Source organism: Drosophila hydei, unplaced genomic scaffold (genome assembly GCF_003285905.1).
Source record: "Drosophila hydei strain 15085-1641.00,03,60 unplaced genomic scaffold, DhydRS2 tig00000237-arrow-arrow-pilon, whole genome shotgun sequence".
Classification (NCBI taxonomy): domain Eukaryota; kingdom Metazoa; phylum Arthropoda; class Insecta; order Diptera; family Drosophilidae; genus Drosophila; species Drosophila hydei.
In genome coordinates, this window is record NW_022045691.1 from 421428 (window position 1) to 447783 (window position 26356).

The window sequence follows — 26356 nt, forward strand, 5'->3', positions numbered from 1 at the left end:
GCTAGGTTTGTTTGTGTCCGTCTGTCCGTCTGTCCGTCCTTCCTCATTTCCTGCTCTTACTTATTGTGCTTGAACTTACATCCACTTCGGTGGCTGTTTCCGAGTCGCCGCTTTCGCTGCCCTCGGGTAGATCGTGCAGCTCAGCGGCCATGCCGCCTGGCTCATCCACGGAGGTGCGCGATGCCGACTTCTGCGAGGGTATGCTGCGGCGTGACTTGACGCTGATGGCGGAGCCAGAGCGCGGCATTTGAGGTGAGCTGCTGCCGCCGCCGCCGCCGCTGCCGCTGCCGCTGCCACCGCCACCGCCGCCAGCACCAGCTGCCCCGCCACCGCCACCGCCACCAGCACCGGCACCAGAGCCTGCATTTGAGCCCCCCTTATTGTTGTCCATCAAAAGCTTGTCGGCCGTATTGTGGCCCGGCGTGCTGGCCATGGCTGCATTTGAGTCCATGTTGCCGCTGTTGCTGTCCGACGTGGCCGAGGCATTGCTGTCGGCAACCGATTTGCGTGTCTTAGTCTGTGCATCGTTCAAGCGTCTGTGAGATCGAAAAAAAAAAAGAAAAAATTGTTCACTTTCCTTTGTCATGCCTTGCCGAGCGGCAACAACTACTCACCTGTAATACTCGAGTGCTATGCGCACAGGTATAATGATTAGCTCTGTGAGCTCTGGTACCAGTTCGCCGAGCGCCTCGAAGAGCGGCAACAGCACTAGTCCAATGAAACGCACCTGTGAGCCGGGCTTGCTCACCTTGTCGGGGTCCATGAATGGTGTCACCGGCAGCCCCTCCGACTTCTCGGCGGCGCTCTGTGCGAAAAACTCCTGCAGCAGCCGATCCAACCACGGCTCAGCCACGTCCATGGGCCGTGCCTCGTTCGAGATGTCGGCCACCTTGATGAGTATCATGCACAGCTGCCAAGGATATCGCAAATATATATATATATATATTATATATATATATATCTGGTTTAGCTGCGCCTGCACTTACCAGATTGATGTGCGCACGATTGTTGTAGTCGAAGATGGGCGTAATCTCTATGAACTGCGTTAGTATCTCATTATGACGTGCCATGTCGGTGGCCAGGATGCAGCGAATGATGCCCTCCCGTATGGTGCTGCAAGGAGAATAGCAAAGATTTCGATAAGGTTCCCAGCTAGAGCGAAAAACGCGCTTAAAGCTGGCGCTAAGCCCAATCGTGCGGAAGGCAGGCGGGCGTATACGTAATATTTTTGGCTGCACATTGCGTATACGCCATGTTCTGTGTGTTGTTTACCCTGGCTGCGTGTATATACCCCCCGCTTGCCCCTTTCTAGACTTGAGCTGCGCGCTGCTAACCGGAAAAAAAGCGAAAAATATATATTTTGACATTCAGGGCAAACAGAACGGAACACGAGAGTGAGAGGGAGAGGGAGAGGGAGAGCGAGCGAGCGAGTGGATGAGAATCGTTGCAGACTAAGCAGCATGCGGCGCGTAAATATTAAATTGCATTTCGTTTATTTTTATTTCAAAGAAAATGAAAAATGTGCAAAAGTCGCGTCATATACGAGCAGAAAATTGAATTTTGTCGTGTCAAGTGGCATTGACGTTGTGCACAGACAAACAGCCAGTCAACAGTCGTTGCAGCTGCAGCGCTCGGCGTGTGTGTGCGGCACTTGAGTTACTGCACTGCAAACTTCCAACACCTGCCACGCCTCAGCGGCAAATAGAGCGAAGCGAATTTTATGCACTCGACTTGATGCCCGGAGCCAAGCAAGCGCTTCGTATTTTTATTTCGTTTGCTTCTCCGGCGCTCGGCGTGGCTTGTCATTTAGTTGTGATTTCTTGTGAGGAGTTCCCAGAATAATTATTGCTGACATTTCGAAAATGGAAAGGAAATCGAGCTTGAGATGCCAATTTAAGCAGCTTGAATAGACAAATCCAAGCTGAGTTTAATGCCAATTTACCTGAGATGTTCCAGGTATTTTTTATCCAATCAATCAGTCAGTCAAGCATTTGGTATATAAGTTCATCATTTGGTTAGTCTGACAGTCAGTGAGTCGAGCAATCATTTGATAGCAGTCAATCATTATATCATATATTAAGTTAGCTCATGACCGTTTAGTAAATATGTCAATCACTCCATCAATCAATTGATATCAGTAAAAGAGTCAGTCAGTCAGTCAATCAATCACAAACCAAACTGTCAATCAATCATATATTAAGTCAGCCCATCAATCATTGAGCAAATCAAATGCTCAGTCAATCAATCAATCAATCAATCAATCTATCAATCAATCATTACATCATTCAGTAAGCTAGAATGTCAATCAATAAAAGCTAGATAATCAATCATTCAGCAATATATCAATCATTACTGATAACAGTCCGTCAATCAATCAATCATTACATCAGTAAGCCAGTCTTTAAGTCATTCAGTAAGTTAGTCTGTCAATCATTCGGCAGATTTGTCAATCACTTGATTCATTACAGTCAATCAGTGAATCAATCATTTGGCGAGCTACTCTATTATTGATCGGCGCATCAATCGTGCTGTTAATCACTTGTTTGATCAGTCAATCAGTGAATCAGTCATCACAAGTCAGCACGTCAATCATAAGTCACTAGTCACTAGTCTATTAGTGAATGAGTTTATCAATCATACTGTCAATCACTTGATTGATCGCAGTCAATCATTCATTACTTAGTAGTTCAGTTAGTCAATCACTTGTATTGAGTCAGTTCAATCATGATCTTAATCACAGTCAATCAGTCACTGTATCAATCACTACATTACTTAGTAAATCAGTTCATCAATCACCTAGCATAACACTCATTGATTAATAGTTAAACTTCAGTCAATCAGTCAATCAGTCAATCAATCAATCAATCAATCAATCATTTCTCATCAACTAAACAGTTATCATCAATTGATAAGTCTAGGGCTATGGATTATCTTCGATTGGCGAGCTGCGCATCAACTTTTGTGGCAGCCCTCGCTGTGGACTGCCTGTTAGCTGTCAGCGCATCAACATTTACTAACCCAATCGCCAATGATTTGGCATTGCGTAAAGCGCTCTCAATGTCAGAGCTTATCAGCAAGGGCTTATCAGCTGTTTAGCTGGCAGCCAAACAGCTCCGATTCAGCTCAGCTCAGCCGCAGTTTAGCTCGGACCGTACTAGCATATAGAGTGAGGAGAAAGTCAGAATGGCAACGTGCAACGATTGGCAGTTGCTGCTACTCTTCATTGGGCTGATCCTCAGCCTGAGTCACGCCGCCAGCTGTGACGTGTCGGAGGCAGCGGAGGCCATGGACGTTAGCAAAGCGCCCTGCGAGAATTTCCATGAGCATGCCTGTGGCAATTGGCATGCGCCGTATGGCCAACGATCGCTGGGCGCCCACGACATGCGTTCGAAGCTGCGGGCCATGAACAAGCAGCTGCTGGTGCGCCACTTCGAGCTGAATGGCGAACAGGAAGCGGATGCTGATCAATTGGCCACGTTCTATGGCAGCTGCATGAATGGCCGCCAGTCGGTGCATGTCTATATGGATGCTGTGCAGCAGCTGCTGCCGGATTGGCCGCTGCTCAACAATGCAACCAGCTTCGATTGGGCGCGCGGCAATGCGGCTGTGCGACGCTTCGGCGCCCAAGGCTTGTGGCGCCTCTCGGTGCAGCCCAATTGGCAGGCAGACGAGCAGCGCGTCTTCTACCTGCTGCCGCCCAGCTTCGACCTGTTGGGCGCAACTGAGCAGAGCGAATATCTCTATCAACGCTATCTCAAGTATTTGCTGCTGGAGCTGGGTCTGCGTGTGCGTCGGGCCGCCGCACTGGCCGAGCAGCTGGTCGGCTTTGAGCGGCAGCTGCGTGAGCTGGTGCCAAAGACGGCTCAAAAGCTTGTGTTGCACGCGCCGCAAACGTTGCAGGAGTTGGCCGCACAGCTGCCGCAGTTGCAGTTGCTCGACTACTTTCAAATGCTGCTGGGCGAACATTATACGACGCAACTGTTGCTCGTCGCGGATACGAACTACTTGCAGCGCTTGCAACATACGCTACGACTGGCCGACCCCTGGATCCTGTCCAGCTGGCTGCTGCTGCAGCTGCCGGCACACTTTGAGCTGCATTTGCATGAGGATACGTCGCTGGCCGCTCAGCGTGAGCATTGCCTGCAGCAGCTGAATCAGTTGATGCCGCAGCAATTGTCGCAGCTGCAACTGCGCCTGCTGCACGGCAGCGATGCGGCCGCCACAGAGTTTCTCAATCGCACACAGCAGCAGCTGCAGCAGCTGTTCGGCACACTCAAGGCGCAATTCCAACGTTTGCTCGATGCCACGCCCATATTCGAACAGGACGCAGCGACGCAGACGTTGGCGCTGCAGAAGCTGCACGCCATGCGCCTGCTGCTCTCGCCGTCATCGCTGCCGCAACAATTGGCCAAGGCGCCACAGCGTGTGCTGCAGTCGCGTAGCTACGACTCGAATCTGTTGCACTCGTCACGCGCCCAGTCGGAGGCGGAGTTTCAGCTGGGACTGCAATGCCTGCAGCTGCCCTGTGAATCAGCCGTGGCATGGACGGGCCGCTCGATCGGCCCACTGGACGTCAACGTCTACTACCGGCTGAAGCTGAATGCGATCGAGCTGCCGCTCGGCCTGCTGCGTCCGCCACTGCTGCCCAACTGTGGACCGAAGGAGGCGGCTGCTCAGCTGATGGGCGGCCTGGGCTATATGATCGGACATGAGCTAATCCATGGCTTCGACTACGATGGCATCAACTACGATGCAGCCGGACGCGTGGCTGGCGGCCAATGGCCGGCGCGTGCCATCATACGCTTCGGCCTGCGAGCTGGCTGCTATTTGGGCACACGCTACAGCAATGCCACGCTGACCATCAATGAGAATATTGCGGATAGCGAGGGCTTGCGTTTGGCCTACGAGGCGTATCGCGTGCAGCAACAGGAGCAGCAGTCGACCAACGCGACGATGCGTCCATTTTTTGTCGCCTTTGCACAGAATTGGTGCGGACAGGCTGTGGCGCCATCTAGCGGCGGGCAGCATCACGCATCGCATGCGGAACGTGTTAACAACGTTCTGGGCAACTTTCCTGAATTCGCTGAGGCCTTCAACTGCAAGGCGGGCAGCCCCATGCATCCGCCGGACAAGTGTCGCATCTGGTAGCCGGAAAAATCATTTTACGGCTCCTGTGCAGAGAATACAGCTGAGTAAAGCTTTGAAATTTTGAAAACCCTTGACCTCGAGTGTGCATTTACTTATGGTGTGCGAGTAGAGAGTAGAGAGTAGAGAGTAGAGAGTAGAGAGTAGATAGTAGATAGTAGATAGTAGATAGTAGATAGTAGATAGTAGATAGTAGATAGTAGATAGTAGATAGTAGATAGTAGATAGTAGATAGTAGATAGTAGATAGTAGATAGTAGATAGTAGATAGTAGATAGTAGATAGTAGATAGTAGATAGTAGTTAGTCAGAGGCAGGATGATTCCCAGTTGATTATTACTTATGGCAACATGGTAATGCCTGCCAATAGCAGACTCACTCGCAAAGGGAGTGTGGGAGAGTGGGGTAGGGGGAGGGGAGAGTAGAGTGCATAAACAATATGTGATATTGACTGCAGGCATGTTTATGCTCCGTTAGACAGTGTACAAATAGGCAAGGAGTATCATGTGGCATCGTTTGGCAACTTCTCGGCACTCTTGGCTGGCGCTGCTGCTGCTGCTGCTGCTGCTGCTGTTGCTGTTGCATAACATTTTCAAGGCTAGCGTGCATGTGGCATTCTGGCAAGTTTTGCCATCAGAAACTCCCAAAAGTATGCATCAGTTTATGCACGCAAACTTGGCAGCAAAACATCGTGAAGGCGCCCAACGCTGGGACTCTCGAACGTGCCACAGTCGGAGTGCGGTTCGCCAGTGGAGCAAAAGTCCTTTCTCCTACGCCCTCTCCGCGGCTTTTGATGACGATAATGATAATGCTAATGCTAATGCGAAACCCAATGATAATTCTGCTGCTAATGATGATGATGGGCCACGTCTTGGCCGCTATGCGAGAGTCGTTCCACAAGTTCCCAGTCTGCCATGTTTGCCAACCCAAAGGTTTCTTAGGCAGTGACTGCGATTGATATGGCTTTCATTAGAAATAGGTTTGGACTTGAACTCAACTGTGGTCGGGTAGTCTGTGCCCGCAGGAGAGAGGAGGCATTGCTATTGAATGCAGCACAAATGTAGCTCAAAGAGAACTGAAGAGTTCTCAGTAGAGACAATGAGTCGAAGGGCTCAAGCCGAAACTTAAGCCAGCTAGCTATAGATTAGTCAGAAGTGAGCAAGCCTGGCAAGCCTGGCAAGCAGGTAGAAGCTGCAGCAGAGGCTGTGGAGATGCCTCCCGCCTCGGCTCTGATGAGTTGACTGATGCCATACGCAAGGGCCTGGCTTAAAGGTAAAAGTAGAAACGATGTCGCATGCCGAGTAGTGCCCTGTACTCCTTGAGAGTTCGGCTACTGGTGGCGCCGCCCTCGCAGCTTACGTCTGCTGGCAATTCAATGTGAAAAACATTTTCCCTTGCAGCTAAGCCAGCTAATTAATGTTTGCTGTATTTTGTAATATAAATGCATTGCAACGAGCACTGAAAGTGCGCTTTATGCACACAACACAGGAATTAAGCCAATTAATCAAAAGCCAAAGCCAAAAGCCAAGCACGACTAGTAGCTGGCCATGGCCCGATGGCAGATGGACGCGATGGGCCCACTTCACCTCACTTCACTGCTCAGAGGGTATAATAAGCTTAAAGTAGCCAACGCCGAGGGTCGGCAGCTAATTGGTATGAGCAACAGTTTACGGTTCCATTAAAAGCGCTGAGAAGAAAACAACATGATGCAAATGGAGCTCCTTCGACTAGGGCTAAAGCAAAGTTGGCTCACAATATTTCTCGCTGTGTAATGCCCTGGAATGCGCTGTCAACCAATGACTGCATCAATTTGCATCAAAATAGCGCCATGGTCTATCTGATTAGAATTCATGCTGGCATCGGGCTGCAGACCTAGAATTTAGCCATTGTCCAATCAAGAATTATCGACAAGCACTCAACCAGCGTGTGTGTGGGCGAGCTATGCTTTGTATTGTGCGCCAGAAATGCGATATTTTTACGCATTCCCATCAACGATGACATGTTGAATGCAATTTGCGATTTGCAATTTGAGAATTCAAAATGCGAGTGCGAGCGTCCAGCATGAAACCTGGAATCGGATCGGGCATTGTTCATAATTGTTATATGGATTCATGTAAATGCGGAATTCGAGCTGCATTCCTAATTGGACAAATAAATAATTGGATAAAGCCTGTTAAGGCAGCGCTGACAACTGATTGAAATAATCAAATACAAAAGAAGTTATGGCAGAACTTAAAGAATGTGACGACGACAGCTAAGTTAAGGGCAGAAAGAGAACGAGGGATGAAGCCAAAGAGAGGGTGCTTCTGATGGAATGCAGATCAAGATAAAGAGCCGTTAAAAGGGGACGAGATGAAATGTTGAGCTAGGTTAACAGCAGACAAGAGAAGTGGAAGAGGGCACAGAGATAGAGAGAGAGGAAAGGTGAATACAGGCAGAGAAGGAGATTGAGCTATTGAGAATGGTAAATCAGAATAGAAAGAGCTAGGGATACAGGCGTAGAGGAAGGCTTTAGATTGATGAAAAGAGGTGAAAGAGGAAGTGAGGGTAAAAGAGTAGCGGAAAAGAAAGGTGTAGAATGAGAGGGAATAGGTGGAAGGGAGAGGGTATAGAAAGAGGAGAGAAGTGGATAAAGGGGAAAAGGAGCAAGAGTGAGGCAAATATAGATGCAGAAGAGAGAGAGAGAGATGCTGAGAGAGAGAGATAGCAGGAGAAGAGCAAAAGGTGGAAAATGAAATAAGCAGAAGAAGTAATAGAAGACAACAGAACAAGGAAATGGGAGAGTGAGAGAGAGAGAGAGTAAAGGAAAGAGGTAAGAGTCAAAGGGAGAGACAGAGGGAAAATTAATATAGAGAAAGAGAGAGATATGTGGAGAAGAGTAAGAAGAAGACCAACGGGTGGAAAGTGAAATAAGCAAAAGAAGCAATAGGAGACAACAGAACAAGGAAATGGGAGAGTGAGAGAGAAAGAGAGTAAAGGAAAGATGTCAGAAAAAGATAAAGTAAAAGAGTCGAAGGGAGAGACAGAGGGAAAATGAATATAGAAAGAGAATACAGTTGGAGATAAAGAGAGCAAGAGAAAGAGAGAAAGTTAAGCAGAAACAGTTTGAGTAGTAGAGACAGAGCAAGGCAGTTATGAAGAGAGCGAGAGAGAGAGAGAGAGAGAGCTAACAGCTTAAAGCTGCACAACTGCAGCAGACTACTCTTATTATGGCTTAAATGAATCGATAGAAGCTGAGAACAAATATGAAGAGCAACAAGAAAAAGTCTTCTTCTATAGTATTCGCATTGAAATGCCGAACAGATGCGAATCAAAATTGAGTTCGCGCAAAAATGTTTTCACAATAATGCGCGATTTTTCGTTTTAAAAAGCAGCTTAACTGCATTTTGTGAGCATTAAATCTGTTTGCTATTGGCCCACCTGCCCAGCCGCCCAGCCGCCCACTTGCCTACAGTCGTCTGCTGCATGCTGTTTGTATTTTGATGTCCACTCGCCGTGTCAGCGGGCGACAAAAGAGTGCCGCGTACAACTGCATGGAATGCAATAAGCTCAAGCAGCGACAAAGAGCGGGCGAGAGAAAGAGAAAGACAGAGAGAGCGAAAGGGAGGGAGGGAGCGAGCGAGATGGAGCTAACTGCTTCAGCTGAGCTGAGCAGCAAATCGATAAGCCTGGCAGGTGGCCAGGCGGCCAGGCGGCAGCTGTTGCAGCTGCTGCCCATGTTGTCCACGGCGTCCATGTTGGGTGTTAATTAGAGCAACGGCAAACGGTGCCGACGTTTAATGCAACATCATTTTGTACGTGCCGCGCATAAAATGGACTCAAGCAAAGTTGGCAATTAAATTGCTGGCTGCCAACTCGCATTTGATCCAATCCCCAATCCCCATGGCCACGCCCACACAGCCCCAGATTGAACAACTTTCATAGCGGCAATACTCACTTGAATGTGTCACGGCTAAAGTTCTTGAATATATTGCACTCGGGATGCTCCAGCAAACGGAATGCAATCGAACAATGATGGTTCTCCAACGGCGAGATATCGTTATATCTGTTGGTAAATCGAACATATATATATTTATATATATATATATATCTATCGTACAAGCGTGCCCCTTACCTGAGTGCCAGCTCGGTGCGTGCATTGATCTGATAGATGTTGTTGTAGCCCGGATGATCGAGATCATGGCAAATGCAGGACACGAGCAAGATGAGGCATTCCAGATCGCCCAGACGATTTAGTAAATTCGCTTGGCGTGTAATCGCATACATCTGCAAGCAAATTAAAGAAATTGTTATTTAATACTCCAATTTGATATCCTGCAAGTGAGCAATTAGCCCAATGGCAAGAGCCCAACGACACAGTTGAACTTGCTGCCAACAGTTGAAGACTTTCAAGCTTATAGCTAAAAACATTGTTAGGGTAAACCCTCGTCGGACACTCCTTACTAACATCACTTACATGTACCTGCTTAGCATAACTGCTGAAATTGATTAGCTAACAGAAGCTAGATATAAAGTCTCTTCAAGCAAGACTCTGGAGGTATCTAACGAGTCTTACTGAGATCAGTTTGGATCAGCCTCACTCTTCTAGCATCTCTGCTGTTGTCTAGCAACTGTCTCTATATTTCTGCAACTGCTTAAGTTATCGATAACATTTAACATTTCAAGAGGTATCTAAAGAGTCTTACTGAGATCAGTGTGGATCAGCCTCACTCTTCTAGCATCTCTGCTGTTGTCTAGCAACTGTCTCTATATTTCTGCAACTGCTTAAGTTATCGATAACATTTAACATATCAAGAGGTACCTAACGAGTCTTACTGACATCAGTGTGGATCAGCCTCACTCTTCTAGCATCTCTGCTGTTGTCTAGCAACTGTCTCTATATTTCTGCAACTGCTTAAGTTATCGATAACATTTAACATATCAAGAGGTACCTAACGAGTCTTACTGACATCAGTGTGGATCAGCCTCACTCTTCTAGCATCTCTGCTGTTGTCTAGCAACTGTCTCTATATTTCTGCAGCTGCTTAAGTTATCGATAACATTTAACATATCAAGAGGTACCTAACGAGTCTTACTGACATCAGTGTGGATCAGCCTCACTCTTCTAGCATCTCTGCTGTTGTCTAGCAACTGTCTCTATATTTCTGCAACTGCTTAAGTTATCGATAACATTTAACATATCAAGAGGTACCTAACGAGTCTTACTGACATCAGTGTGGATCAGCCTCACTCTTCTAGCATCTCTGCTGTTGTCTAGCAACTGTCTCTATATTTCTGCAACTGCTTAAGTTATCGATAACATTTAACATATCAAGAGGTACCTAACGAGTCTTACTGACATCAGTGTGGATCAGCCTCACTCTTCTAGCATCTCTGCTGTTGTCTAGCAACTGTCTCTATATTTCTGCAACTGCTTAAGTTATCGATAACATTTAACATTTCAAGAGGTATCTAAAGAGTCTTACTGAGATCAGTGTGGATCAGCCTCACTCTTCTAGCATCTCTGCTGTTGTCTAGCAACTGTCTCTATATTTCTGCAACTGCTTAAGTTATCGATAACATTTAACATATCAAGAGGTACCTAACGAGTCTTACTGACATCAGTGTGGATCAGCCTCACTCTTCTAGCATCTCTGCTGTTGTCTAGCAACTGTCTCTATATTTCTGCAACTGCTTAAGTTATCGATAACATTTAACATATCAAGAGGTACCTAACGAGTCTTACTGACATCAGTGTGGATCAGCCTCACTCTTCTAGCATCTCTGCTGTTGTCTAGCAACTGTCTCTATATTTCTGCAGCTGCTTAAGTTATCGATAACATTTAACATATCAAGAGGTACCTAACGAGTCTTACTGACATCAGTGTGGATCAGCCTCACTCTTCTAGCATCTCTGCTGTTGTCTAGCAACTGTCTCTATATTTCTGCAACTGCTTAAGTTATCGATAACATTTAACATATCAAGAGGTACCTAACGAGTCTTACTGACATCAGTGTGGATCAGCCTCACTCTTCTAGCATCTCTGCTGTTGTCTAGCAACTGTCTCTATATTTCTGCAACTGCTTAAGTTATCGATAACATTTAACATATCAAGAGGTACCTAACGAGTCTTACTGACATCAGTGTGGATCAGCCTCACTCTTCTAGCATCTCTGCTGTTGTCTAGCAACTGTCTCTATATTTCTGCAACTGCTTAAGTTATCGATAACATTTAACATATCAAGAGGTACCTAACGAGTCTTACTGACATCAGTGTGGATCAGCCTCACTCTTCTAGCATCTCTGCTGTTGTCTAGCAACTGTCTCTATATTTCTGCAGCTGCTTAAGTTATCGATAACATTTAACATATCAAGAGGTACCTAACGAGTCTTACTGACATCAGTGTGGATCAGCCTCACTCTTCTAGCATCTCTGCTGTTGTCTAGCAACTGTCTCTATATTTCTGCAACTGCTTAAGTTATCGATAACATTTAACATATCAAGAGGTACCTAACGAGTCTTACTGACATCAGTGTGGATCAGCCTCACTCTTCTAGCATCTCTGCTGTTGTCTAGCAACTGTCTCTATATTTCTGCAACTGCTTAAGTTATCGATAACATTTAACATATCAAGAGGTACCTAACGAGTCTTACTGACATCAGTGTGGATCAGCCTCACTCATCTAGCATCTCTGCTGTTGTCTAGCAACTGTCTCTATATTTCTGCAACTGCTTAAGTTATCGATAACATTTAACATTTCAAGAGGTACCTAACGAGTCTTACTGACATCAGCATGGATCAGCCTCACTCTTCTAGTATCTCTGTTGTTGTCTAGCAACTGTCTCTCAAGCCATTGTCAAACGTTATCTTTGCGATAACTATATTTCTGCAACTGCTTAAGTTATCGATAACATTTAGTTCTGCCTTTATTGCATAAGCCTTGCCATTTGATCATGAATCGTCTTAGACCTCAGCGCTTGATTAATGTTTACAATTTAATAGATCTGATACCTCCTTGAAGGCACATCAAGTTCATAATGGCCTATGGTCTATGGCTCAAGTAATTTAAAATTGCAGCTAAGTTGGCAACGCTCTAGCTTCAATATAAAATTACAAAAAACTCTAAGTCTCAAGTCGTTCTTCGACTTCGTACTGCTCTTAGTTGGTTGCGCTAAGAGTGCAATTAGGCGCTGTCAAATTAGTCTGGCTGAGAGCAGAGACATGAGTCATATATATATATAGAGTAAGCCTCCTTTTGCATGCTTTTAAAGGGTATCGTATGTGGCCTGTGACCTGCTGGGCTGCTGTCAACTGAAGTTGCAGTTGCCAAAGCCGTTACCCGCTCTATCATTAATTTTAGCTCTCTCTCTCTCTCTCTCTCTCTCCCAGACTCGGTCTTTAACACTCACTCTCTGTCTTGAATTGTCTCTCAATTTGGCTAATTAAAGAAAGTGGCAGGGCTGCTTGGCGGCGAGGGGTTTTCTAAATATATTTAAGAAGGCCAATGCAACTGGTCGTCGGCAGCGAGCGCACTTTTAATGTTGCAAGCTATTAAGCCAAATCACATTTGATGCTTAAACTTGGCGCGGCGCGGCAGCAGCCATTCGCAAAGGTAACGTAACGGCAGCGGGCAAGGTAAAGCTGAAAGGCAACTTAATTTGTCCGCTGCAAACGGCTGCGAAACCTTTGCAATTACCAGCAGCTACTAGAGCAGCACTCGGCAGCCCGCAGAGCGACAGCAGTGGGGGTTGTGGGGCAGTGTGGGTGTGCTGGTTGGTTAAGAGACCCTTAAGGAATTTCAACAGCGTTCAATTTAAGCTTTTTGAAATACAAAAGCAGCGCAAAGTTTGCTTAGCGCACCAAAGTTGCACTGCGCTAGGAACGGGGGTAAAGGGGTAGGGACTTAGGAGTTGAGCAGTTGAGGAATCTGGTATTGGGTATACATCTATATGGGGCTTGAGGGCTCGCTTAAGTTTTGCTGCTGCACAAGTTTTTGGTCGTCGCCGCTGCGTTTACTTTGGCATTAAGCAGCGTTGTGCGAATGCAAAATCTTTACCGGGCGTGACAAAGCGCGGCTGGGCGACGGCCAGGCGGCAGTCGGCAGTCGGCAGTCGTCAGTCGTCAGTCGGTGCTATAAATTTATGCAAATGCAAATGCTGTTTGCATTTCGAATTTCGCAAGTTTATCTAAATTCATTGTCAGCAAACAGACGGAACGACCATGTGGAAAGTGTCAGCTCAACCCACAAAAACCCATCGCCCAGCCCCAGCCCCGCCACAATGCCCGACAGCCATTCACAACACTCGCAAAAGTTTTGCAGCGTCAACACCCCGAGGAAATCAACTACAACTTGCAACTGGCAACTGGCAACTGGCAACTGGCAACTGGCAAACTGCACTTTGTTAATGAAAAGCTGAGCTGATGCGTCGCTCATTTGGTAACGAAAAAAATAGTAAGGAAAAAAGCTGAAAAAATAAAAACACTTTGTAGCAATGTGCGTGTGTGTGTGTGTATGTGCGAGTGTGTGTGTGTGCTGCTCTCCAAACGCCAACTGGGCCCATTGTCAGCTCAATAGCTCAGTCAGACATTTATTGGTTTTACCCTGCAATTCATGGTTGGCCATTCCCAAGAAGGGTATATTCAGTAGCAGACTGCATGAAGTATATCTTCCATGGAGCATGCATCTGAAAGGCTGAGTGGCTTCCACATAGAGCAGGGTATCTTTGCATAGCGAAGCTTTAAGCTTTGAGCACTGGGTATTTCCGAGAAATATTTATCGTGTAGCGCCCATTTCTTGCTTTACTTTTTCCAATTTCCCATTTGTCACGAAGTTGAAAGCGTGAAACTCAGTCTAGAGCCAAGCAAAAAGTTTTAGCATTTGTAACATATATATATATATATATATTGTATACACATATATATATTCCTGAAGAATTAGAAGAATTAGTCAAGTTTCTAGCAGCTTAAAGCTCAGTTAAAGCTTTACTTAAAGAAAAACTTCTAGTTCAGCGATCATCATCCAGATCTGATCTAAACAGATCAGCGCTAAAACTAGATCTTACATTTCTGTATTCCTAGTGAAATGCATAGCTTTTACAGGGTATTTGTCGAGCAAGCATACTTGATTTTGTTATTTTATTTTGCATACTTTTTTGTATTCGTGCATTGTTGTTGTATATGACAGGAAGGCAAAAGCGAAAGCCGCTTAACGGCTGTTTGTATCCTGTCCGTAGAGACTGAGTCAGACAGAGAGAGCTATATATATATATATACAATAAATAGAGCGGGAGAGAGATGGGTAGATAGAGAAATTACATGGACCATACATACATGAGTGCCTATGCAAATGGACGCCCATTGAATTGTAAAATACAGACGAACGCATATGCAGACGGGTCTAGCGGCCATGTTGTAGTTTAGCTGGCGAGGGCTGTCCGACAAGTTAAGCTGGTGAAAGTGCACAGGGGCTCGGGGATTTAGATCAAGATCCACATGTACAAAAATGGCAGAAAGAAAACTATAGAAACTATATTTATGCTTTGTGAGCACAGAGTAGTCTCATACACACTGGGTAGATCGGCTAGGGTATGCGCTAACTCGATGGGCAACAAGTTAACAGTTGTGCCAGTTGTAGGTTAATAACTAGACGTATATCTTGGTGAGGGTATTTTCTAGTCTATCTGTGTGTATGAGTTTGAGTTTTTGCGGAATGTTTGAATTAGAAGTCTTCAGTTGTGGCCCGTGATATAGACTGGTATTGTAATGTTCTGTGAATACTAGATGTATATTTTGGTGAGGGTATCTTCTAGTCTAGCAGTGCATATGACTTGTTTATTTGCAGAATGCTTGAATAAGTCTTTAATTGTGCAACATGATGTGGACTGGTATAAGGTATGTTTGATTGTCTTGACTTATATAGCTTATATAGACTGATATAGCAAGGAATGCTATGGTATGGTAAGGTGAGTCTGGACTAGGGTATTTTGTGGTACATCAGTGCATATGATTTTCGGCATTCAGTGAATGTTAGGACAACAAGTCTTCACTTGTGCCCCATGAAATCATAGGAACTGCTGAGGGCATCTGCTCGCCTATCAGCGTTTCCACTTGACTAGGGTATCTTGTAGGCCATCAGTGCTTATGAGTTTCAGCATTTGCAGCCGCATGAGTCATCAAGCCTACAGCACAAATGTTATTTAAATAATCGATTGCTTATCGTCTATCGATGTCGCATGTTTAATGCATTCCATTGTTGCGCTCCAACGACAAGAGCAACAATAACAATTGTTGTCCTTTTGTGTGGCCACCTAAAAAGCTCAGTGTCCGAATTGTGAGTAGTTAGAGACTCGCCCACCTTTAACTATTTGGCAGCTAACAGAGCGAAGGCAAGATGCAAGCTGTGAGCTGTGAGCTGTGAGCTGTGAGCTGTGAGCTGTGAGCTGTGAGCTGTAAGCTGGGAGCTGCGAATTGTGAACGGGAAACTGTGAACTGTGAGCTGCTTTCAACTTAAGTCTGGGAGCGCATTTTGTGGCAGGAGCTTGCGGCATGCCACATGTGAAACAATTGCAGCTTGCCTTGCGTGCAACCTTGCAGCCTTCGGGCCATATTCATCTCCAATTCTCTTTCAGCTCTTCGCTTTTTCCGTTCTGTATTCCATAAATTTTCCACTTTTTCCTGTTTTTTTTTTTTCGGGGCGCTTTTGTTGTCAAAAGTTGAAATATTTTTTTTTAAGTTCTCGTTTTGCCTGTTGTTAAGCCAAAGGCCACATGGCACATCTATAGCTACAGTAAAGCTGGCTTAAAGTTCAATGTTCTCCTATGCAGAAATTCAGTTTTACTTTTTTCAGCGACTTTTTCCAACACTGGTTGTTGAATTCAGTTAAATTTTTAATGTTTAAGGCGTACATTGCCTTGTCGTTTACCAACACTCGATTTCATAACATATTTAAGTCTTAATGTATAATCGTTAGCCAACACTGCAAGTACTTAAATAGCAGTAGAACTCTTAGACAACACTAGATTTGAGTCTAAGCGTTTGCCAACACTACATTTAGGCAGATTTCTTTATAAACGTTTAGCAACATATTATTGCAATACAGTTGGATTGTCATTGAATGTCAAAATTAACGCTTACCAACACTACGACTTTATTGTGCATTTACATAACAATTTACCAATACTAGTTTCACTGAAGTTCGGCATAGCATAGTTTTGATGTTTACCAGCACTGTTTTAGCTACTACTACTACTGCTTACCAACACTACTTCAATTAGGTTTCAACTAAAACGTTTCTCAACACTGTTTTCCATTGTATGTATGAACGCTTTCCAACACTTTTTCTTTCATGCACTCTTTATACCCCATATTTCATTTTGTACATTTCAAACGATATTAATCGATAACTTTGAGCAGCGATGACTGCGCCTTTAAAGTGGTCTAGCGTCAAGTTCGGGTAGCCAAAAGCTCAAGATGCCAACTAACAACTGCAAATTAATAATTCATCGTTGCCCCAAAATAACAGCAAAATAAACTATATATATGTATGGCATATATATATATATATATATATATATATATATATATGAAGAGCGAAAGTTTCATTTGGCAAAAATGTAGGTTAAAACTCGGCTCGCAAAATGCTTCGTTGGCACTTGAGCATCTAAGTGGGTCGCCTCCGCCTGCGTTTTCTTTGCTTTGTTTTTTTTTTTTTTGTTTTTTGTGAATTTTGGCCAACGGAATTTGGAATTCGCTAGCCACTAGTTAACTCTGCTTATATACACTAAGATGGGCATGACGATTGGGATAAATGATAAATATATATATTCATATATAGGTATACCTATCTTGACCTAGACAGTTGGCATTGCATAACTTTCTGTTTTCTGTTTTCTATGTGTACTAAATATACTAAAAATAGTAGTGTTGGTAAACGTGCAAGCAGTGTTGTTAGGCGTTTATACTGCTGCTGATACAGTTTGCCTAAGGCGCAGAGTCGCGTAATAATCTCGATCAAGCTTGATTGACTGATTGAAATAAAGTAAAGATATACGCATATAGAATTATAAGCTATAGGCATATATATGACTGTTCAGTAACATATACTTTAAGTTGTATATTCAGCTTACTTATTTATATTTAAATGATATATAATTTTTATGCATATATAGGGTATTTGCGTGTCGGCTATGCCTGCTCAACTGCTTGCTTCCTGCTTTTTAATTTTTTTTTTATTTTTTGGGTTTTTTTTTGCTGTTGTCTTGCGCTTGGTCCAAATGCCTGACGAGTGTTTTTTTTCGGTTAGCCAGTCAGTGTGTTTGTCTGTCTGCTAGTTGTTGTTTCTCTTGTTGCTAGCATTGTTGTTGTTGTTGTCGTTGTTGCTGCGAGGAGTGAGCAGCATTTGGCGCGTCCATTTCTTTAGCTCTTCAGTTGTTGCTATTTTTATGTGCAGTTTGTGTGTGTGTGTGAGTGTTTGTTCTAGTAGCTATAAATAGGCCTTTTCTTACACACACACACACACACCCTCACATGGCCTTTGGCGTTTTCTGTTGCATACAACGCGGCGTCCATTGTTTAGCTGCATACAAACACACGCACGCATAGAAGGAGATAGCAAATATTGATTGCAGCCAGCTGAGGCATTCTTTTCTTATATATATATATATATAAACACACACATATATATATATATATATATATATATATATATACATACATATATGTAGTCATATTTCAATGCATCTCTTTAAAACAATTTACAATTGAGTTCAATTTGAGGCGCTGAGCTCTGGGTGTGGGACGTGCGAAGGCATAGCCAAAGGACATTTGCATTTATGTTATTATAAATAGTTAAGCTGCATTTGGGTTTGAATAAATAAACTGACAGATTACATGGAAGAGTCCCAGAAGCCAGTTATTTAGAGCAAATGAAACTCGAGTGAAAGAAAGCTGAACATTTCGAATTATTTGTGAGTTCTCTGACACTTGAGACCTTCAGAGCGTTGCCAGCTAGGCAGAGGAAGCACAGTTGATATGTGCTTAGGCATAAATCCTTCTTTTGCCCTGGATTGCATAGCGAATGGGTATATTGCTTGCATCATATGTGTGCAACAGATAGAAGTGGGCGTGGCTGGTTCCGTATATATATTCTCTTGATTATGAGCCGACATGGCTTTGTCTATAGACAGGCAACGGCCTCTTTAGCCGCCTGTCTAACTGTCCCTCCGTCTGTCTGCCTTTCTGTCCGTCCGTTCGTCTGTCTGCCGCTGCGTGGTTTGTCTCTCCGTCTCGAACCGTCTGCCTTTCTGTCCGTTCGTCTGTCTTTGCTAGTCTGTCCATCCGTCTGCCTCTCTGTCCGTCCGTCTGTCCTTTTGCCTCTTCTTCCATCCGTCTGCCTTTGCTTTCCCGTCCGTCTGCATTTTTGTCCGTCCTTTTGTCTCTGCCTCTGGGTCCGTCTGTCTCTCTGTCCGTTCGTCTGCCTCTGTCCGTTTGCCTCTCCGTCTATCCGTCAGTTTTTGCCTCTCTGTCCGTTTGCCTCTCTGTCCGACCGTTAGTCTTTGCTCCTCCGTCCGTCTGTCCGTTTGCCTCTCCTTTCATCCGTCTGCCTTTGCTTCTCCGTCCGTCCTTTTGTCTCTGCCTCTGCGTCCGTCTGTCTTTCTGTCCGTCCGTCCGTCTGTCCTTCTGTCCATCCGTCAGTCTCTGCTTCTCCGTCCATTTGTCCGCCTACCTCTCCGTCCGTTCTATCTATCTGCCGCTCTCTTCGTCTTTAGATTCTCGTATAACACAAACAGTTAAAGTTTGCTTCAAGTCATCGATAAACACTGATAACACCCAGTCTATCTTAGTCTATCCACCTTAGTCTATCTCAGATTCTGCACGAGATATCGAGCTTTAATTGAACACTTGTAACTAGGTCGGGTAGCTGCTAGGCGGATAGCGTCAACTAGAGTTCGTCGAGCTCGTCGTAGCTTAGACTCAAGTCACAGTCAATAGACCTGTTTCACTTACCATTTGGGCGACGCAGAAGCAGTGCCGAAAGTTATGAAATGGCACCTCGTTGTAGTGCTTGTAGACCTCGTAGAGCCACTCGCGCAGCGTGTCGACGGGTATGCTGAACTTCTCAACGAAGCCGAGCTCAAGGAACATGGTCTGCATTAGGTGTATGACATCGGCATCGCCCCACTCATACGAATCGAACGCCGGCAGACGCAGTGCCGCCTTTACCTCATCCGAAAAGTTGGTATCACAAATTTGCAGGAAGCGACGCTTCACCTCCTGATGCTTTGGTAGACTGCTCTTGCGATGTGGCGGACCCAATGGCCGATTGGAGAGACCTGCACAGGTGAATTAAAAAGCGGATGGAGCTCAAATTAGATAGACACAGATACAGGTGCACAAATACAGTTACAGTTACAGTTACAGTTACAGTTATAGAATCGACAAAAAAATGTGTTTTTTTTCGCTTCTCATTTCAAGAATACGGAAATCAGTCAAGTGGGCGGCTCTGTGTGTGTGTGTGTGTGTGTGTGTGTTGCTGTTGTCGCCGGTCGCTGTCGGCCGAGGCAATAAATAAATCAGCAAATTGAAACAGGAAATACAGTTGGGGTAGTTGGACCGACTGGTGGTAGCCATGGCAATTTGGATTATTGCAAATGAAGAGCCATAAACAAGGCCAAGCGACAGACAAACTCAGCTGACAGTGAGACAGCGCCAGTGAGGGAGACAGAACGACAGAGTGAGACTGAGCGAGAGAGAGAGAGAGAGAGCGCGTCAGTTGAAGCGTGCAAAACCAAATCGAAGTCCAGTGAAAAGTGAAAACGGAACAGAGCAAACGCTGAAATGGCGGAAATACATTGGCCGTGCCATCAACAAAAAAAAGGCGGCTGGGCGTGGCAGGCAGCTAGCAGCTTGTAGTTTGTTTGTGCCACGAGCGGGAAATTAAATTTTCAATCGGCCGCACGCTTCGCTGACCCGACGAAGCAACTCAAAAGCAGCAACAACAACATGGCCAGGTGAGCTGTCGATCTGTGCCAAATGACGAGAGCAAAAGAAATCCCTGACTGACTGCCGCCAGCTGCCGCGCCTCTGCCAGCTTCCTCGCACACAGCTTGCAACAGTTGCGGTCAGCGAGTCGCACTATGCAACACTGGCCAGTGAACACAACTATCAGCAGCTGGAATTCCGCAGCGTTTCACTTTCAATTTTTTCATTCCATTGTGAGCGAAAAACTCGCTTGAGATGAGCTAGAATGAATAGATTTTGCAGCGTATTGAAATTCCCTCAGAAAATGTCTTCAAGATAATTGTTGATTAAGGTTGCGATGAAGGAGAGTTGAGTGTAGAAGCCGCAGTGGAGAGAGGGGTGTCAGAAGGAGGCGTGCTAGAGGAGTGGGTGACAGAAGAAGGCGAAGCAGTGGAAGGTGTGTTAGAAGCAGGCGTACTAGAGGAAGGCATGGCTTGGCAGAAGTTGACCTGGATGAAGGAGGCGTGGTACAACTACATAGGCTTAATCTTGTTTGATCATATGATCTTGAACAGCTGAGTTGTCCTTCAGCAATCCCAGCAAAATACCTGGCCACAGCTCATTCCACTTACAAATTGGCAATCAAAATCAAAGAGTAAAAGCTGAAGGCCCTACGAGCTGGAGACCTCAAATTTACTTCTTAGTTTCCATGGATGAATAAACAGAGCTGATGCTGCATATAGCAAGCAGTCTAGACTGATCACAGCAGTAGCTTTGCCTGGCGTTCAGGGTATTCCATAGTCGAGCACTCCCAACTGGAGGCAGTCTCAGTTGCAGTGACTATAATTTGCTAACATTGTTTTCTCGCACTGCGCAATTTGTAAGCCACGTCAACTTCATTTGAAGTGAATTAGTTTTTAAATAGTTTTTGTTTATAAATTAAAAATAATTACATTTGCACACGTGTGTGTGCGAGTGTGTGCTGGTGTGTGTGTGTGTGTGTGTTGGCAATTCATTAGGCTCGTGTGTCACTTGCACAGCTCTGACAGGCTTCACTTAAAATTATGCTGAATTGTTAATTGGCTCCTGTGGCATTTCTCGCCCTGCGGCAGCTCGATCAAAATAGTTCTAAGATGCCGTATTGAAAGGGCCACGCCCAACGCCCGGGCATGCCGAAATAGGCGCAAACATAATCAGGAATTTAAATTTGATTAACAGAGCTGCTTTTGATGCACAAAGAAATTAAAAATGCTGACAGCTACCGCGAGGTAAAATGTGTTAAGTGTGTGCGTGTGTGTGAGTAGCTGCCTACAGAGCAGCAGCTACTGCTACACCTGCGCCTGCCCATGCCTTGTGGTCGCCGCCCACATGTGGAGTTGCCGCTGCCGCCGCTGCTGCCGCTGCTGCTGCAAGCCAAACACTTTGCTGGCTGCGTTTTATAATTAATTTACTGCCACTTACAATTTTTAATTAAGCACAGTTCTCAGCGCATTTCTATTTGGACCGCAGCAGCAGCTCCAACAGGCCTGGCCGGCTGCCAGTTCGAATTTCGCAAAAATAAAAGCAGCAAAAAAAACTGTTGCAAGAATTTCATCAAAGCTAATAGCAAATAGTTCAAATTCATTTGTTGCCTTATGCAAATATTAATAATTAAATTAATTTGCTGTAAGTAATGCCTTGAAAATATATATTTATATATATATATATACAGTAGGGAGCAAAAGTGTTTCCATAGTTGACACTTTCAACTTTGTGAGTCGATAATTTCTAAACGAATGAAGCAAATCAAAAAAACTTTTTTTTCCAATAATATGTATTTAATTCTTAACAAATTGCCGTATATAACAAAAACAAAAAATAATTAGTAAAATATTCAAACAAAGAAAACTGAAACAAAACGCATGTGTACAATTTTGCACCTTCAGTGAAAAAAATTTAATATGATTCTAAATCAATATTTTGTCCACAGGCCCTTATTAGCTATTACATTTTTTATTCAGTTTGGCATACTCTCGACCAACTTTTCTATGGTTTCCTTTGGAACTCGGTTCCACTTCAGTTCTACACGCTTCCAAAGATCGTCTAGGTTGGATGGCATTGATTGATATTGCCCGAGCCGTCGCTTCACGATTGACCACAGGTTCTCAATCGGATTGAGTTCGGGACTTTTAGCTGGCCACTCCATCAACATAAAATCTTGGTTTTGTAACCATTCGCGGACAGTTTTGGCAGTGTGCGTCGGATCCCCATCTTGATGAAAAATGATTTCCTTTACGGGGTATGCACACTTGTCCAAAAAATTGGGTAGACAGGTTTTCAAAATATTGAGATGGTCTTCTTTTAACATTATACCATCAATTTTATGCAATGGTAACCAAGTAAAGCATCCCCAAACTTTGACATTGCCTCCTCCATGCTAAACGGTTTGCTTCACATGGTGTTTTTGAAGCTTTTCCCCGGACCTGTGCCAATAGTATTGCGTGCCATTTGATTGAAAACGGTTGAACTTGGATTCATCCGACCAGATAAAACGTTTCCAATCATGTACAGTCCAGTTCTTGTGTTCCCGGGCGAATTTCAATCGACCCTTGACATTCTTCTCGGATAGAGCTGGTTTATTTTGTTTCATACTTGCCACATATCCAACCTTAGCTAGTGCTCTTCTAGCCACCCGCCGACTCACGTCTTTCCCTATGTCCATAGATGCTTTCTTCGGTGTTAGGAACTTATCAGTTCCCATTAGTCTGGCGTCAGAGTCCTTTAAGAGTCGTTTGCGGCCTTTAATAGTGTTTTTGGATGTACCATTGCGTCTTTTCTGGACTTCGGACACCGCTGAATGAAAAATATTAAGCTGATCTGAAGTACTACGAGTCGAACAGCCACTTTCAGTTAGGCTAATAATACTATTTTCAACATCTGACGAACGCTTCTTCATTTTTTCGCGGTACTTTGTAGACTAATTGCTAAAATTAACAAATCTACTTCAAATAATAAGAAACACGTGGATTTCTGGATCATAAAAGTGTAGAATGCATAAATAAAACATATAAAGGTAAAACTGCATGTCTATTGCCGATAAGAGAATTAAGAAATCAAACCAAAGTAAGAATATCGGAAGGTGCAAAATTGTACACATGCGTTTTGTTTCAGTTTTCCTCGTTTGAATATTTTACTGATTAACTTTTGTTTTTGTTATATACGGCAATTTGTTAAGAATTAAATACATATTATTGGAAAAAAAAGTTTTTTTGATTTGCTTCATTCGTTTAGAAATTATCGACTCACAAAGTTGAAAGTGTCAACTATGGAAACACTTTTGCTCCCTACTGTATATCAGTTGAATACACTAACTGCCAGAGCAGCAGAAACTTTTTGTTCAAGCAAAACTTGTTTTCCAGTGACTTGGCTGCTGCTATTTAACTATCTTTCTCTCACTCTTTCTCTCTCTCTCTCTCTCTCTATATATATACATATATAAATATATATATAAACATCTGGCATATCTATCTTTCTAATGAATAGCTTAAAGTCAGCTTGCTGAGTTGAATGTTGAATCGTAGACAATAAACAAAAGCCAGCAATGAAGTTGCTTAGAGTGGGGCGTCCACGACTGCATGCATACTCGTTAGCAGTTAAATTGAAAAGATTTTCGCCTTATAGCCATATTCAAAACTTCATAATTCCCAATTCATGATTGCCTCCAACGGTAGCCTTGGTCTGCGGCTGAGAGTTGTACAGAGTTGTTTTTGTAGTTATTATCCGCGTGCGTTGGCGTCTTCTCAACTCTGTCCTCAAAGAGGCAGAGTGAGACAAAGATAGCTGTTATATATAGCTGTAGCTAGCTGAGAGTGATTGTCCATGGGGGAGAGAAGACAACTGAAAGACAGCGACAATTCTTTATTGGGCGACGTTGTCAAAGAAGAAATTAGACTGGAAGGTGGCCAAGTTGACTCCATCTGCAATATACATAATCGTGTGAATATACTCTTTATCTTATTAGATCTGAACACATTTAAATATATTTATTTTTATAAAGTTGCAGATACAAAGCAACGCAGAAGACGCCCGAATATACCCGCTTCTTCCCATGGGCACGAGAGTATTAAAACTGAACTTAATTCACTAAACACATGCATCAAGCACAAGATCAACTAAAGTACCAACTATGTTCTGCTATGCATATGAGAAACTATTTGCCGGATTCTAAGATATCTCAGCAAGAGACACAACTTGTCTTAGCTTACATTAGGTCATATACATATGCCTTACGCTCCAGTAGCAGCACTTGACATAACTAAGTGCATGAGATTCTGTAACCTGTCCGTTATCTTACATGCATTAGCTTCTAAGCAAGCATAAGCTGTAAACGAGCCTTGAGCACAGCTTTAACATGACCCGTCCAATGGCTGGAAAGGTGTCCACGTGGGGTATATACGACTGGGACTTTCAGTAAATGCAAAAGTTCAATTTCTGAGTGCCTCAAATGCTTCTTCAGCAAGGCAAGTGATTTTTTCAGAGCAAAGAAATTCCAGTGCAACAATTCGCTTAGAATTCTCAACAAGTTTTGACTTTCGTTGAAACATGGCTGAGCATAGCGATAGCGCCAAGAGAAGAGAAGCAAAAGAAATTCGTTGCACAATTATTATTCGTGGCATGCCACACGCATATGCGGCGCATGCGAGCGTGTGGCGTTGCATGCATTCATGAATATGACCAACTTTTTATGCAGTGGCACGGCGAACGGCGAACGGTGAACGGCGCCAAAGCTGGGCAGTGCCTCCCCCGCCCTCATACAAATGTTAAATTGAATTCAACTTCGGCTGCCTTTTGTTTATCGATATCTTTTCTTTGCCACCCCCACAACCCCAAGCCCTCCTCAAGTGCCTGCCAATATGAGAGATGAGTTTCGCATTTCCCACCTGACCCACCTGGCACCGCCTCGCATTTTTCACTTTACATTTCAAATTTCACATTTCACATTTCACTCTAGCGGCAGCTGCAACATATTAACTGTCAATTATGCTGCATTCCGGTTCGCTGTGAAGTGAGCGCGTGGCGCGTGGGCGTGGTCACGGCTCTTGCCATTTGCATATTGCATTCCCATATCTTGCATGCCTGCATTGCTGCATCAATTGTGCTTGTGGCATGAAAGATTGCCATGGCCATCAGAAATGACAACTCTTCAATTGACAGCACCACTGAGTGTGTGTGTAAGTGTGTGTGGGTGTGTGTGGCTGCTGCCTTCTTTTGTTACACACATTGTCTTCATTATATATGAAATTCAGTGCAATAATGACTACTCACGCAGCCTTAATAGCCAATCAAAGTAATTGCTGCAATGTCAGCGAAGAGACACACACCTACACACACCTACACACACACACGCATACGTAACTGCAAGCTGTAGCCGTTATATTGATGCCACCTGCCAATTGAAGCGTAGCCTCTGCAGTTGTAATTGCAAGGATCTGGATACAGAATGCATTAAGGATCTGGTCATTGGGAGCTGAAGAGCGCGGCACTGGCAGAGGCAGCCACAACACGTAGCAGCATTGCGTAAGGCCAAAGAAGGGGAAAATAGCTCGAGCCAATTAGCCAAGCTGGACGCAGTGAAGCCACGTGACGTCCTAAGACTAATTTTGATGTCTCTAGCGATGCTATCTGAGTACTCCTGGTGTGGAGCAAGGCTCTTAATTATGATGATCAAGTGCGTAAGACTCTCGGAGGAAAGACGAGAACTAGAGGCTGCAGTGGAAGCAGTTCCACTTCGGATAGACAAGTTGGAATCGACGTAAGCTGCATGCGTAACTCCAACTGAATGCGAACGAACTGCAGCAGGCTGTGGGCTGTGTCATTATGAACGGACAACCATGCTGTGCTCGGAGAAGGCTACGACATAAGCACACACACACACACACACACACGCTCACATTAGTTGATGCTCATGCAGTAACTGTCAAACATTGCCATCGCCCATGCAGCCTAGACTTCGGCTGCAGCATCTGCCTCTTCTCAGAGTCCCCACAGACCTTGTCTTCCGGTTTATCCCCTAATGTATTTAATACTATAATTCTACTTTTTCGTTCTTCCGCTTCAATCATTTCTCGACACTTCCTCGTCTGCCTGCTTATCTCTATATTCATCAGAGTCTTTTACTTAGTGCACTGCTCTCCTCTTGCTCCTCATTATCCTAATGGTGCTCGTACTTCAATTCTTGTGTTTCTTCTTTTTATCCTTCACATGCTCTTCGTGTAGTACGTCACATTTTTTTGC

General features: G+C 44.4%; 2 protein-coding genes across 2 annotated transcripts in view; one reads left to right on the forward strand and one right to left on the reverse strand.

Annotated features, from left to right (window-relative positions):
* The window catches only part of LOC111593393 (high affinity cGMP-specific 3',5'-cyclic phosphodiesterase 9A), a 58122-nt gene that overhangs the window by 1391 nt on the left and 30375 nt on the right, over nucleotides 1-26356 (reverse strand). Inside the window, exons 4-9 of the mRNA XM_030223575.1 lie at nucleotides 19130-19455; nucleotides 9258-9409; nucleotides 9081-9188; nucleotides 987-1113; nucleotides 615-910; nucleotides 80-536 (exon numbers count right to left, since the gene is read on the reverse strand). Coding sequence (XP_030079435.1) covers nucleotides 80-536; nucleotides 615-910; nucleotides 987-1113; nucleotides 9081-9188; nucleotides 9258-9409; nucleotides 19130-19455 — 1466 coding nt within the window. The remainder of the gene's footprint in view (nucleotides 1-79; nucleotides 537-614; nucleotides 911-986; nucleotides 1114-9080; nucleotides 9189-9257; nucleotides 9410-19129; nucleotides 19456-26356) is intronic.
* LOC111593429 (neprilysin-4) lies at nucleotides 3127-5213 on the forward strand. The gene has a single exon (XM_023306173.2). It carries the CDS (start codon nucleotides 3184-3186, stop codon nucleotides 5146-5148), a length of 1965 nt encoding a protein of 654 aa, XP_023161941.2. The 5' UTR covers nucleotides 3127-3183; the 3' UTR covers nucleotides 5149-5213.

Excerpts from the sequence above, each read along its gene's own strand:
- LOC111593429 (XM_023306173.2), top strand. The coding sequence starts at position 3,184 with ATGGCAACGTGCAACGATTGGCAGTTGCTGCTACTCTTCATTGGGCTG.